This window comes from Somniosus microcephalus, chromosome 4, assembly GCF_052327205.1.
Source record: "Somniosus microcephalus isolate GS21.2 chromosome 4, FLI_Smic_1.0, whole genome shotgun sequence".
Taxonomy (NCBI): domain Eukaryota; kingdom Metazoa; phylum Chordata; class Chondrichthyes; order Squaliformes; family Somniosidae; genus Somniosus; species Somniosus microcephalus.
This window is the reverse complement of record NC_140990.1, coordinates 114419251-114434723: the sequence shown is the minus strand read 5'-3', so window position 1 is coordinate 114434723 and position 15473 is coordinate 114419251. Positions and strand designations below refer to the sequence as shown.

Genomic DNA, 15473 nt, shown 5'->3' with positions numbered 1-15473 from the left:
ACGAGCTGCAGGTCCTTCAGCACGCCCTTCTTCTCTTCGTACACCAACCGCAGTGCCGGGTCCTCGCCGACTTGACCGAGACGGGACTCCAGGTCGAGCACCTCCTTCTCCAACCGCCCGACCCGGGCCTCCCGCCTCTTGGTCGACCCCCTCGCATACTCCTGACAGAAGAGATGGACGTGAGCCTTGCCCACGTCCCACCATAGCCTCAAGGAGGGGAAGCCCCCCTGCTTCCTTCTCCAGCCGGCCCAGAACCGACAAAACGAATCCCGGAACCGTACGTCCTCCAGCAGCAGGTTGTTAAAGTGCCAGTACGTGGAGCCCCCCGGCGCGAGCAGCAGAACGAGCTCCGCCCACACCAGGTGGTGGTCCATGCACGGCACCGGCCGCATGGAAGCCGCCGGAACGCAGGAGACGTATGCCCGGGAAATGTAGAGGCCGTCGATTCTGGTCGCTCCTCTCCCAGGCCTCACGCAAGTGAAGGCGCTGGAGTCGGGATGGAGATTACGCCAGACGTCCACCAAGTCGAGGGACCCGACCAGGTCCCTCAACTTCTCCATCGCCGCCGGGCTTCGCAGGCCACCAGTGCGGTCCCTTGCATTGAGGGTGCAATTAAAATCCCCCCCGAGGACGACGCACTCGCCTGCGTCGATGGAGCCCAGAAGAGTGGACACTTCTTCAAAGAAGCGCGCTTGCTGCGCACCGGCCCCAGGGGCGTACACGTTCACTAAATGGAGCGGCACGCCCCCAAGGCGAACAGTGACCTGGAGCAAGCGGCCCGGCATGAGCTCCTTGACCCCCAAGATCTCCGGCTGAAAATGCGGGGCCAGCAAGATAGCCACCCCGCTGGAAACACTGGAGAGGTGACTCATGCTGACCCCTCCTTGCCACTCCAGGAGCCACGTGGCCTCGTCTCCCGGAACGGTGTGGGTTTCTTGCAGGAAGCACACCGCATACTTCCCGTCCCGAAGGACCGAAAAGTTATTAAATCTGCGGCTAGCTTCCCAACGGGCACTTGTTGCGATGATTGTTGTTTGATAACTGTGGGGGCAACCCAGTCTCACCCTTATTGGTCCATCAAAAAGACCCAATGACTGAGGATCGGTTTCGATTCGCAGCGCCTTTTCCACTCAAATCTTTTATTTAAATCTGGTAATACTTATTACAATACATCAACTTCATAATAAATCCATTACATTCATTAACCACAATAAGGCTAACCTTAACAAAAATCAACTTTAAGATTAACAGTACAAATAAAATAATACATTTTTTCAGACAAATACAATGTCAACAATACAATTACCCATAATAAAAAACAATACATACCGGTCCTACTGACAATCTAGTAACTCCTCATTTTTGCTTAGTATAACCTGTTGTCTTTTTAAATTTTAACATTCAAGTCCAACAGCACTTATACAACTCAACAGTTACATAATAAATCCATTACATTCATTCACCAATTATAGTCAACAATATAAATATAACAATAAATTTTACAGGTTTATCAATAATATTTAACAGTACAAACTGCAACTATTCAATGAACCAAGAATCCGTACACGCCAGTCCAACTGGCATTGTTCAATCATTCATTCCTCCATTCGTCCATTCGTTCGCTCAAGCGTAAATTCCATGTGCATGTGTGCCGTTTCTATCTGCATGCATGCCTATGTGTTCGTTCATCTGTCCGGCAGACCTCACGCTCACCAGGCGGCACTCGATTCACCTTGGGAGCGAGGGTCCTTCATTCAGTCGAACGCAAGTTCCAATGTATATACGTGCGTATCATTTGTCTACCTGTATGCATGTGTGCGTTCGTTCATCCATCCGGCAGGCCTCACGCTCACCAAGTTTCCCCCATCCCGGGGAGCGGGCCCTTCATTCGGTCGAACGTAAGTTCCATTATGTATGTGTGCGTGCGTGCATATATTTGTATCCGCATGGGTGCGTTCACTAGAGCATTCGTTCGTTCGATTAAGGAAGGTTATAACATTAGATACCACCACAACATATACAGTCCCACACCCATATCAAAAATCACTTCAAATAAACTATTTTTAACCAAAACCCCAAAAACTTCTTCAACAAAGTAATACCAGTCCAACGCCAGTCCTATTGGCTCTCTCATAACTCCTCGTCTTCACTTGATGTTATCCAACCATATAATGTCATAATCCTTATCCACAGTCTTCAACCTTTCCACAGAAAAAGAAGCCGTCCACTTTCTCAAATCACGTAAAAGAGGAAAACAAATACAAAAAATTTCCTTCTTCTTGCTGTTATCACTCACAGGACCCAACCATCAAGACATTCGTTATCCCTTGCCAATACTTATTTTGCCTTTTATCTTCCTTTTATTTTCCTTTTTCACTTTTAATCCATTCTCTTTTCCCATCATTGGCAGTTCAAACACGATACTATAGATGGGAACAGTCTGTCTTTCCTCCACCAAAATGGCGGCACAAACCCGATCCCATCACCGAAACAAAGCCTCACAGCTGCCAGCAGATGGAGCACAGGCGGGGCAGCTGGAACTCATTCGGGCCAGAGACCGTTCTTCGACCTTAGTAACCGTACAACATGCTCACCCACAGCATCAGCCGACTCCGCTCCTGGCGGCCAGCCGCTCCACCCTAAGCCCCCCGCCGCCTTCCGCACTGGCGTTCCCCCGAGCAGCCGAGGTGTGGAGCAGTCTGTTCATCCAGCACCGAGCCGAGCTGAGCTGAGCTCGCACATACGCACCAATAATTTGGGTTGAAAGAGGCTCCAATGGAGAGATAAACATAGGAGGAATAAAGCTCCATGTTGATCTGCTTGTTGACAGCATCCTCACAGTCCTTGTGATAGTTCTGACGCACTTGGGAGGCCATCTTAACTCTTCCTGTTGCAAAGCACTGAGCTCAAACTCCACTGTAGTAACAACCTCACACTGGAGAGGTGACTCATGCTGACCCCTCCTTGCCACGCCAGGAGCCACGTGGCCTCGCCTCACGGAACGGTGTGGGTTTCTTGCAGGAAGCACACCGCATACTTCCCGTCCCGAAGGACCGAAAAGTTATTAAATCTGCGGCTAGCTTCCCAACAGGCACTTGTTGCGATGATTGTTGTTTGATAACTGTGGGGGGGGGGGCAACCCAGTCTCACCCTTATTGGTCCATCAAAAAGACCCAATGACTGAGGATCGGTTTCGATTCGCAGCGCCTTTTCCACTCAATCCCATGCGACCTGACAAGATGCTGTCTCTCAATCAGCACGGACACCCATTGGACGAGAAAAATGCTGACGTCACTTGTCACATGGATTTGATTAACGCTGCGGTTTGATTGGTCAACGCACGGTTAGAGTCCCGTATAAAGCAGAGCTGTGGGCTGAAGAAAGGTAAATACAGAGGTGAGAGACGCTCAGCGAGGTTTGACCTGATATTATGTGGAAGTAGTTTCTGGAGTTACAGCAGAGCAAGTTTTAGTGAGCGGGCGATTGTTTCTCTCCCTGCTCTGTTTGTTTTCCTTCTGTGTTTAGTTGGGAACCAAAAGTTTCGGGTTGAAGTTGGAGCAGTTTCTGTGCTGATGATGTTTGAGATAGTTGCTGTAATCTCTTATTTAATTATTTATAAGCCGCTGGTTAACCGGCGTGTTTGGTTTTCCAGGTCTTGGGGCGGTCTCCTGGTCTCGGCTGCTTGAATCCTTCTGATTTAGGCTAAGCCTCTTTTGTAAGCTACTCGGCCGGGAGTGCAGCGCTGCAATCAGAAGAACATAAATAGGCCACTTGGCCGCTCGAGCCTGCTCCGACATCATTTCTGAACCTCCTTCACTCTTTGCTGCCACATTACCGTGTCTTCAAGATATGTTAATGACCATTCCTAACTGAGCTGATTGTCTCCTTCTGATGCAGATCCGATTAAATGTCATTCGGTGTAAAACTAGCAGATATGGAGAGTGGTGCCAAAATCAATTTACCTTGTATACCTTGGAGATGTGGCGTTCCAAAGGCTGTGGTGAGCCCTCTGATTGAACGGGAAGAACTCTGCGATTCCGGTAAGTTGCTTTTTCTTTCTACTCACTCGGTCTCTGAAATCCAGATGTTTGGGAGATCCCTGGTTTAGCGGCCGAGTCTGGAGAAGGTTCACTCGGTGTCCTGGATGTTTAATGTCTCCTGACTATTAGAATGATCTCTCTTCTAATGGTGTTAAGAATCTTAAACTTTCATTCATGTAGCGTCTTTCATGACCTCGATGTCCCAAAGCACTTTGTGCCCAATAAGACATTAAGTGTAGTCACTTAAGTTGTGATGTGAGCGTGGAGTTTAATCTCAGTCCAGATCTAATGGCTTGCCCCACATCTTTCCACTGTCTCTAATCTTACTCTGGGTTTGTAGAGAGGAACTAGATGTGAGTAGAATTTTTACCTTGCCAGTTGGGTGTTGGAGGGGCCCTTGCTCTCAAGAGCTGTGACGGGGCACTAGTTCACTTGCTGGGCCTTAACGGTTTGGTAAATTTGGAAAATACTTTGCAAACTTGTGAGAAATATATCAAGGCATTGTAACATTTAATTTGTAATCAAACTGGGTCAATTAATTAGAAAACAAATTAAACCTGGTCCATCTGCAACTCGGTCATGATGGGCGGAGTTTAATGCCCACTTTACTGATCAACTTGTGTCGAACTGTGGTTCTGCTGGTACCGCCCACACCTGAAGGTTATGGGTTAATTCCCGTTACAGACACTTGAGCATAATAAAATCTAGGCTGAGACGCCAGCGCAGGACTGAGTTCTGCATTGGCTGGAGCGTGACATGTTGAACCGAGGCCCTGTTTGCTCTCGGAGATTTACAAGATTCTAACAGTGGTTGAAGAGCAGGGAGTTCTCCCTATTGTCCTGGCCAATATTTATCCTCAATCAGTATCACTAAAGCAGATTATTTGGGCACTATCATTGCGGGAGCTTGCTGTGTGCAAATTGGCTGCTGCGTGTCCCACACCGACAGTGACTCCACTTCAAAAGTACGACTTTGGCTGTAAAGCGCTTTGAGACGTTTGGCGGTCGAAGAGGCGCTATACTGATGCAAGTCTTTATTTCCCAAGAAAATCTGAACTTTGACCAGAACCGATGCTATCGGACAACAGGAAGAGGAGGAGGCAATTTAGCCCCTCGAGCAATATTCTGCCGTTCAATGAGATCATGGCTGATCTGTGACCTAACTCATTCCCGCCTTTGCCCCTTCTCCCCGAATACCTTTGGTTAACACATCTGAGTTAAATTTAACATTTGAGCTATCAATTGTTTGCGGATGAGTTCCCAAATTCTACCGCCCTGTGTACTGTCATCTCTCCGAATAAAGTTTCACTTTCTGCACCGAACCTGGTACTGCCGGGTTAGACACTTTCGATGTGAAGTTTACTTTTCAAATTTTGTCTCGGTGACCTACCCGTCCGACCCGGCTATTCACGTGGGCCACTCGAGTGATCTTTCCAATCCAGGCTTTCGGGAGTCTGGGCTCACAACCCACAGACCAGGCTGGGTTCAAATTACTGCCGTGAACAGACCGAGCCTGGAGAGTGTTCAACATCTCACTGGGACCGAACCCATTGCCTGCCGCAGTCTCTGGGCTGGAAGTTCCCGGAGGATTATAACTGGCTGGGTTAGAATGACATGTCGTCATCCTTTGCTGAAGTGGCTTGGGAGAGAATGAACTGTTCTGACTCGGGTTATTGTGTCTCTAACGCTGGGCTGGGATCCCTTTCAAGGCTTGTCATGCAAGATGTGTCTATCGTAGAATCCTTTTACAGCGCAACTTCTGCTTTTGTGACCGACAACCTGCGATGCTCCGTGAGCGCCCGCCGTTTAAACCGAATAACGAGTTCGGAATGGATCTGTTTGGTGCCTGTATATATGCTCCTAAAATCAAGCGAACCCGAGCGAGTGATTTTGAAGGTTTGGGGGCCGAGGATTTACCCCGTTCCTTTATTAACCGCTCACCCTCTGTACACGGAAAGGCTGCGAATTCCTACTCCGGGGGGTGTCTTTTGTGGGATCGAGGGCTCAATCCAGACTCGGATCCTGGAGTTTGTGAAAATGGCTGTAGACTGCTTAGAATACCGGCTTGGCCTCAGTATCAGGGGGCGGTCAGAACTCTTATATACCATCACCTAAACTCCTGCCTCTCTCCTCCTGTCTGTGCAGAGGGCGGAGCGTCGAGCGCTGGAATCCCCACCACTCCCCCGGACACGGTAAATTCGCTGGCGGCCAGGAGACGGTCCACCGACGGCCGACTGTTCGCTGCTGAGGGTCCGGCCCAGCCTCTGGGGTAAGTAATGCCGAGTCTCCGTCAACCTCCAGCGGCGGAGTCCTTTAGATTAGCCGTGTCACCATTCAGTCTCCGCGTTGGCCGTGAAGACCAGGCTCAATGTGAGGAATGAGTTCGGGTTTCCAGGAATTATCCAGGATCTCTGAAGACCCTGCCTGATCCGATCTGGCTTGTCTGTACTCCCCCTCCGCCGCCCGGTGACTACCGAAGGATTGGTGATTAGCTTCGTTGAGTTGGGGTTCGAACTGGTTTAGCATGGATTTTAGGGGGGATTGTTGCTGCCAGAAATGTAACATAGCATTAATTTAAAAAGCAGACCCTCCAAGGTAGCAATCTCTGGATTATTCCCAGTGCCACGTCCTGTGAGTAGAAATGGGAGGTGAATGAATGGCTAGAGACATTGTGCAGGAGGGAGGGCTTCAGAACCCTGACACATTGGGAGCAGTTCTGTAGCGGGAGGGGCCTGTTCAAGAAGGCCGGCTTGCACCAGAACAAAGCTGGGACCAATACTTCTGGACAAGTTAGTAAATGTTGGGAGGGTTTAAACTAATTCGGCAGTATGTTTGGGCACCAATATGTTGTATTTATAAAGTAGAAATAAGATGTACACTACGGAGTTCTAGTTAGAAATACAGAATTGGGTGGGATCATAGAAAATAAAGTCCAAGTTAGGTTTGGAGTACATGTGTGCACAGGTTGGTGAGCTGCAGGCGCTAAAAACCACGAATATGTGGCACTAATGAGAACTGGTTCAAATGTGAGGATGGGATGCTTCATATGGTGATTCTGAAGTCTTCAGGAGAGATGGGGAGGGGACCAAGCACGAAGGGTAGCACTTTTGATTGAGGATCAAAGGCAGAATCTTTGATTGTAGTTGAGAAACAGTGTGGAGATATTGGGCTACTTGGTGTATTTTATAGGCCATTAAATAGTGAAGGAGATACATGGGCAGATTTTTCAAAAACTAGAGATGCATGAACGATAGTAGTGATAATGGGAGACATTAACTCCCTCTACGGAATGGGGCAATGATTTTTTTTTCAAGGAGGGAATTCAGGTGTGCTCAAGAGAAATTTATTTATCAGGTTTATTAGCCAAAGAGGAAAGGAGGCATTGCTGGATGTAGTCCTGGAACTAACTCGATCAATTGGCGAATGTCACATTTGGAGAGCATCTCGAATATTTATCATAGTATGGTAAGATTTAGTCCAGTTACGGAGGGCTATTTTCAGTGAATTGATTAGGATCTGGCCCGGGTAAATTGGAGTTGCAAGACTTGATGTCAGACATGACAAACCATGAGGGTGAAACCAATCGACTGCAACAAGAGATAGAAAGGCTAGCAGAATAGGCAGGCAAGTGGCAGATGGAATTTAAGTGAGGTGATGCATTTTGGGAGAAGGAACAGGGAGCGGCAATATACACTTAAGGGCGCAACTTGTGTAGGGACAGAGTGACCTGGGAGTTAATGTGCATAGGCCCCTGAAGGTGGCAGGACATATGAGATCTTGGGCTTATTAAATAGAGGTATTCAGTAAAGAAGTTATGCTCAACCTTTATAAAGTGCTGGTTAGGCCAGAACGGGAGTATTTCATCCCGTTCTGGTCACCACGTTTTAGGAAGGATATGCAAGTCTTTGCGGGTACAGACGAGATTTACCAGAATGGTTCCAGGGATGAGTAATTGCAGTTACGTGGATAGCGAAGCTGGGGCGTTTCTCCTTGGAGCCGAGGAGGCTAATCGGCTGTTTAATAGTGTTTAAAATCAAAGGGTTTAGAAAACTTCTTACAATGGCTGAAGGGTAGCTCACGAGGACACAGATTTAAGGTGATTGGCAAAAGAACCAAAGGCGACATGAGAAACTTTACGAGTGGTTAGTCTTTGGAATGCACTGCCTGCTGGGATGGTGGATGCCGACTGAACAGTAGCCTTAAGGGAACTGGATAAATGCTTGCAGGGGATAAAAGTGCATGGATTGCACGCCGAAAGAACAGGCGCAGGCGCAGACTCTCACTACTCTCTGGATATCGTGACTGTCGGCCTTGCTCTGGCGGCTCCTCACTTCACAGTTCACTGGCTGCAAGTGCAAGTGGAACAGTCAGCTCGAATGCTGTTTGAAGACTCGCCTTGTTAATTCAGCCTGGTTACAGCCCGGGAGCCAGGGCTGTGGTTCATTGAGCCTCTTTAAACTGTGGCCAGAAATCGGCTGGCTTCTCCCACCTGCCCAATTTGGTCTCCTTTGAGAACTGGCTGGTCTTGGTCGTAATTTCTCCCACCGCCAGTTGCTCATATCTAGACTTCACCAGTAATTTGTCCGGTAAATTAAGCTCGAGTTCCTTTCCAGAACAGTGGCCGATTCACCAGGTAGTTAACTCCCACAGTCAGGACTAACTGAATGTGGTATTAATAACCAACAGGTTTCACTTGGTTCCATATAACGCTTCCTTATTTCAGCCTGAAGATGGTCTCCCTCTGATAAAGATAATTGGATGTTCAATGAATCGCCTTCTCTTCCGGCAGGCTTGCTGCAGCCCAACAATCGGGAGGTGCTCGAGGTCACGTGGTGATCCCCGGAGACCCAAGCTGACTCTACCTCGAACTCCTACCGTTCTCAAGTAAGTTGCAAACACGTCGGTCCGAACTGGGCTTGTTCCTTCAGTGTCCAGCTTCCCCAATGATTTGACTTTTTAGGGCGGTGCATTTTAACCGAGAATCAATCAGTGGGATAAATGCATAGCTCTTGTTGCAACTGTTCTTTCTCACGGTCCCGGGTCTGATGGGGGCCAGGGAAAGATTGCCTTGTTTCCCTTGCTAATAGTTGGGCTAGAGCCCTGCATACAGCTTTGGGGTCGCCATTAAATGAAATGTGATTGCACTAGAGAAGGTACAAGGGGATTTACCAGGATGATGACAGGACTGGAGAACTTTAGCAATGAGGAATGATTGGATGGGCTGGGGTGGTTTGCATTGACTTGTATAAACTGGGGTCTAGATAGTGGATAGGACGGACCTATTTCAGTTGGAGGTCAATAACTAGAACAGATTGAAAGTCGTCTTTAGAGGTGTTTTAGAAATGTTCACCTGGGGTGGTGGGGTCTGGAACTCGCTACCTGAGAGGGTGGTAGAGGCAGAGACCCTCATCGCATTACATAGTACTTGGATATGCACAAAGTGTAGTAACCTGTAACGATACGAACCAAAAGATGGAAAGTGGGATTAGACTAGATGGCTATTTCGACATTACATGATGGGACGAATGGCATCCTTCTGTACCGTAAACTTCCGATTGTGATTTCCATCAATCCCGATTCACCACATTGAGCCTCTATCTGCTGTTGTCACCCGTGCTAACTGCTCTCCTGTCAAATCAAACCTCGAGTTTCGGATTTGCCTCGGATTCATCAGGATTAGTTAAGTGAAGTCATGCCGCCCAAAAGTCAGTGTCCGGATATCGCCTTTTGAGACCTGTGAATTCTAAATTCACGCTGCTTCTTGCAGTGATTCCCTGGGTTAAACGCACCACTTAGAAACTAAGCTTCGATCGGTTTTAATTATTTAGTCTGGACCTGATTTCTACCGCTTCAGCGGAGTGTTGGGCCATCAGGTATCCCCACTATCCATTTAGAATAAGAGGTGGGGATGGGGAATGGCTCCAGTGTAGTGTCACCTCTGGTCTCGTAAATCTGATTCTGAGGCGTTGGCTCCCTGTCTGTTGTCCGTGCGTGAGGCTCCAACCCGCGCAGTTCAATTATCTAACCAGGAACTAGCGACCCTCCAGTGACTCTGGGGCCGAGGGGAAGTAGGACTGGGAATAGAAGTGACCATTGCAGACCTGGTGATTTTTGAAGTTCAGAGCCAGATTAGCTATCGCAGCCCCGCTAATGGGTGACTTGTGCTAAGGAAGTCTACAGGACTCCGAGCTGGTCTCGCTCACCCCGAAGGTTTGAGCCTTCACTCGATGCTGGAGGGCATTTTCCCTCCGAATAACCCTGAACTTAAACAGCCCGAGACCTGGCTAGAGGATGATCACCAGCTGACTCATGACTCCAGTGAAGCCCCCTATAGTTCAGGTCCTGGCACCTGTCCCAATTCCTGCTCACCTTGTAAATTACTGGGGTTGGGGTGCAAATTGAACCTGGATTTCCTTAGGAATTCGCCACTTTTGTGGGAGTGAGGCAGGGAGGAGACAAGCGAGGTTGCTCCCAACTGAGCAGCAGCTGAGTGAGGAGGTTGTGGTTTCAAGTCTCACTGCAAAAACCTGTACAATAATCTAGGCTGACACTCCAGTGCAGTACTGAGGGAGTGCTGCACTGTTGCTGGTGCTCACCTTTCAGATGAGACATTAAACCCAGGCCCTGTCTGTTCTCAGATGGACCTAAAATCTCCCATGGCACTAAAACAGCAGGAGTTATCCGTGGTGTGCTGGCCAATATTCCATCAATCAACGTCAGTGAAACAGATATCTAAAAATACTGCAGATGCTGGAAATCTAAAATAAAAACCATGCTGGAGGTCAGGTAGCATCTGAGAAACAGATTTAACGTTTCATGTCGATGACCTTCCGTCAGTACTGGAAAAAAGTAGGAAATGGAACAGATTTATAAGCAACTGCAGGGGCTGGGAAAGTGGGGAGGGGATGAAAGAACAAAGGGGAAGGTCTGTGATGGGATACAAGGCAGGAGAGGTTCAGATAGTCAAGGCAAAAGGAGGTGGTAATGGGACAAGTTAAACAAAGTATCAGATTAAACGTTATCTAGTCTGTTTGTGGGAGCTTGTGTCCAGATTGGCTGGCACGTTTCCTACATTACGACAGTGACTACACTTCCAAGTTTTAAAGCATTTTGGGACGTGAGCTATATAAAACAGGTCTTAAAATAAACTTGCTTTCTTTCTCTTTGGAGAGCTTGAATTGTTGGTGCGTATCAAGTTCATGAAGAATAGGCTGTCTAATTTGTAGTGTTGGCCAGACTGCGTGAACTAACTGCCAACTCCGCTTTTCTGGGTGAACTAATCACATCTGTGCTTCCCTTTATCCCTAGGCGGTCCAGGAGCCATGTATACTGGAGGCCAATGAGCTCGGAGGAGCGGGAAATGTCGACAATCGCTCGATTACAAAGGGAGACGGCAGAGCACAGGCGGCTCAACGAAGCAATGAGGCACCTCGCGATTGCTGGCACAAGTAAACTGGTTGACTGCGCGTGGCTGATTTGGAAGAGATTCCAGGTGTCCCTTTTGTAGGGAGTTGTCTATAGCCAGTGTTGGAGAGATGAAATGCAAGGTTCATTAATGCTATTTCGTGAGGCTGACTAGATAGCCCACAGGCTATTTGTAACCCACTGAACTATGGGGAGAAGGCTGGTGTGTATGGGGTGCGTAGGTTGTATTGCCTTCTAAGTAATTCAGATTCTGTTTCTACAACTGGAGCTCTACCTGCGATCATGTACAGAGTTCAATTTGATTCCCAACATTGTCCATTCTAAAAGCTCATTTTTCATGATTGCCACTGTCACCAGTTTCATCTGAGTCTGTTCTACAAGGGAAATAATCCCGGACCATTAGCCAATTCCATCAGTTAGTTGATCAGTGGCTGATGGTCAGTATTTAACACAGCGGCAGAGGCTAATAATTGGGTCCGTTTGAAGATCGGCTTCTTTAAACTGAGTTTGGAGTCACCAGTCGTCTGTATCTGTATTGTCTCTTCCACTCGGAAGTTTCTTCCCAGCAGGATGGCGTGGCACCACATCCCTACTGAGCATCCCGGGGATGGATAGCGCTGAATGCTTTCACTAGCACTGAGTGACTTCAGAGTGGCCTCAATTCCTTCTGGGGCCCTGGATCATTCTTCCTGTGCCGATACATAAGGCAGTAGCCACACGACACCGCTCCATTCTGTCTTGGGCTTTTAACTCCAGCTCATCCTTTCAAGTTCACTTCAGCTGCATCCCTGTTGGGTTGCGCCCAGCTCCACATTTGTTTAGGATCTTTGTCAGGAATACAGGATATGATTAATCCAGGTCCATCTTCTGGCTGATGGCATGCAGTACACTTGGACCATCGGATCACGGTAAAGCTATTAGGATAAATGATCGTCCACGAGAAAACATTGGGTGGGGTCTCCCACTATCAATGGCCTCCAGGATCTTGCCCAAGTGGTTATGTTTGAGATGGTTCTATGCAGGAGCGGCCACATCTCTGAGCCTGATCATTGCCATATTCCAATGTAGAGCTGCTGACATGTCAAGTGGTGTCCCTCGTGTTTCCCTCTTCTGAGATGGATGATGGCCAGTGAATTGCTGTCGTTGATGCTCTGCCAGAGTCCAGCAACTCTGCCCCAAGGCGTGAGACTGTCCTGAGCCTTAATCAGCACCACATAGGTGGCCCGTTTCTCAAGTTCTGGGAGAACTTGAATATTGACCTTGTGCCCTTCTGAGCTGCGTCACTTCAAACGCCCTCCTGTTAATTCTGAAATGGTCCCCTTGCTCTGCTGATGTATCCAGTTTTATAGAATGTTTCTTGCTGTTTGCCTTCACTTGCACTACAGCAACCTCTTCAGCTCCTGCTGTGGACTTTCCGTTAAGGGTTCAGAAAGTGAAAATCCCGCAACTTTTAAATTTTGGGGGTGACTGGAGAAGTGATATCCCAAGTGGGAAGCAGGGAGATCCATGAGGAGAGACACCCAGATTTCCAATATGCATCGAAGATTCCACATGACAAACTATAGGTTGACTAAAAGGTTCAGAGATTACATTATAGGCTGTGGAGCAAACAGGCTATTTGGTGCAACCTGTCCATGCTGGCATTTATGCTCAACTTGAGCCTCCCCCTGTCTTTCGTCATCTAACACTATCTGTAGCCCTCTATTCCCTTCTCCCTTAAGTACATCCATACTATTTGCTTCAACCACTTCCTGTGGTAGCGAGTTCCACATTCTCACCACTGAGTAAAGAAGTTTCTCCTGAATTCCCTATTTGATTTCTTGGTGACTCTCTTATATTGATGGCCTTTAATTTTAAAGACCTCTTGGGTCACTACTCAGCTGTCTCTTTCAAGAGAAAGGAGACCCAGCCTGTCCATCCTTTCCTCAAGCCAGCTAGTTATCCATTTTGCTACTTGTCCCCTGACTCTGCATTCTCTGACTTTGTTCATCAGTCTCTTTTGTAGTACCTTATTTGAAGGCCTTCTGCAAATCTAGATAAATTACACCTACTGCATCACCCTTGTCTGCTCTCCCTGTTGCCTCTTCAAAAAAATTCAGAGGTTGAACAAACAAGCTTTCCCTTTTGATTTCAATGTTGACTATTCCTTTGGCGTTTCTAGATTTTGTTTTCTTCTTTAGTAGGTATTCCATTTATATTTCCTACCATCATTAAGCTGACTGGTCTATTGTTCCCTGGACATGTTCTATCTCTCCTTAAATATAGGTATATTCGCGAACCACCAGTCCTCTGGCACCACCATTTTTAACGAATTACTAAATATATGTATTATGAGCCTATCTCTTCGCTAGATTATTTTAAAATGTGCAGATGTAACCCATCTGAACCAGGTTTTTCCTTAGGTTGATTAGTTTATTTAATATCTCAATGCACATTTCTAATTTTGCCTTCCAGCGTCATGTCCACCTGTTCTATCTCCCTGGTAAATATAGAAGCCAAGTAATTATTTAATTTCTGCCATCTCTCTATCGCTGCCTGTGGTATTATCCTGTCCATCTTAGTGGCCCTATTCCCATTCCGACCTCTTTTTTTAGCTTGTCTAAAATATATTTTACGACATGTTCCTTGATTTAATTTCATAGTCCCTCTTTGCCTTCCTAATTGTTGACTTCTCTCCTAATCTCGTCGTATTCTCCCTTATGCTCTCCCCTTGCTGTCCACGTAATGTATGCCTCTTTCCTTACCCTCATTTTTCCCTTGTGGCTTTAATCATCCATGATATCTCATTAGTGTTCAGTTTGTTTTTAGCACAATCTCGAGAATGCGAGCTTGGGTGAAGGATACAGTGGGCACTTGCTAGTCAGGCTGAGGGTCAAAGGTGAGAATCGGGTCTTGTGGGCAGACTGGGGAAGGCCTGATGCCTTTCCCATCTTGAGTTAATCTACAGGAAGACATTGGATTCATCAATTCAATGTAAAAATGGCAAATTTGTAGCTAAACCTGGGACCGGGTAAAGAGGTGCTTGTGTGGGGGGAAAAACCGGAGGGAATTTGAATGGAGCAGTGTCTGTTAAGTACCTATCGGTAGTGTGGAAATGGCAAATGCATGTTCGGTCTGTAAGCGGACTGAGCTATCCGATGCCGCCTTCAATCTTGTGATCTCCTCTCCGGTCAGAACATGAGGAATTCCATCCCGCTCACCAGGCCGATCAATATACAGCTCCACACAAACAGGCCAGCCGAAGGTCACCGGGAGTTCGGATCAGACCAAGAGTACAAACTGTCGCACTTCATCAAGGATCTCCGCAAGTACCCGCCCTCGGTGAGTGAACACCGAGAACCACGGTAACATTTCACCATCCATTTAACGCTGAGGAAGAATCCCAAGATACCTTGAGCTGTTTGTCATTAAAAGCCCTGATGCCTACATAAACAGGAGCAGGCTATTTAGCCCCTCGAACCTGTTCTGCTATGAGATCAAGACTTATCTGTGACCTAACTGCATATACTCGCTTTTGCCCCATATCCCTTAGTACCTTTGGCTAACGATCGATCCATCTTAGATTTAAAATTAACAATTGATCCCAGCATTAATTGCCGTTTACAGAAGTTCCAAACTTCTAACACTATTTTATGTCGAAGCGTTTACTAACTTCACCCCTGAAAGGTATGGTTCCAATAGGCTATGTCCCCTAGTCCTAGACTCCAACCAGGAGTAATAGTTTCTCTTTACCTTCAGTTCGCTTTTAACTTCAACCAAATCCACTTAACCTTAAATGCCAGCTAATACCACTCCTGTTTGTATAATTTCTCCTCGTAAGTTAACCCTTGGCAGTCAGGTATTCTGGTAAACCTACACTGCACTCCCTCCAAGGCCAAGCCAATATACATAGCCGTACGTAGCAGATTTAGGAACCGCTTCTTTCCCAGGGCTGTCATCCTACTGAACGCCACAAATAAACTCTAAAGCCTGCACATCTGCCAATGCACTTTATTATGGTTATGCTTAT

General features: G+C 47.3%; 1 protein-coding gene across 1 annotated transcript; it reads left to right on the top strand.

Moving 5' to 3' along the window:
• Positions 1 to 3888: 3888 nt before the first annotated feature.
• On the top strand, positions 3889 to 14802 carry LOC147119683 (uncharacterized). Its single transcript, XM_085983765.1, has 5 exons — positions 3889 to 4040; positions 6185 to 6308; positions 8829 to 8923; positions 11348 to 11487; positions 14639 to 14802. Exons 1-3 carry the CDS (start codon positions 3908 to 3910, stop codon positions 8893 to 8895), a joined length of 324 nt encoding a protein of 107 aa, XP_085839891.1. The 5' UTR covers positions 3889 to 3907; the 3' UTR covers positions 8896 to 8923; positions 11348 to 11487; positions 14639 to 14802.
• Positions 14803 to 15473: the final 671 nt, after the last annotated feature.

Bases quoted from the DNA above. Each gene is read 5' to 3' on its own strand.
- LOC147119683 (XM_085983765.1), top strand. From the start codon at position 3,908: ATGTCATTCGGTGTAAAACTAGCAGATATGGAGAGTGGTGCCAAAATC. The intron at 4,041-6,184 runs GTAAGTTGCTTT...CTGTCTGTGCAG, and splicing joins GGAAGAACTCTGCGATTCCG to AGGGCGGAGCGTCGAGCGCT. The intron at 6,309-8,828 runs GTAAGTAATGCC...CTCTTCCGGCAG, and splicing joins GGTCCGGCCCAGCCTCTGGG to GCTTGCTGCAGCCCAACAAT.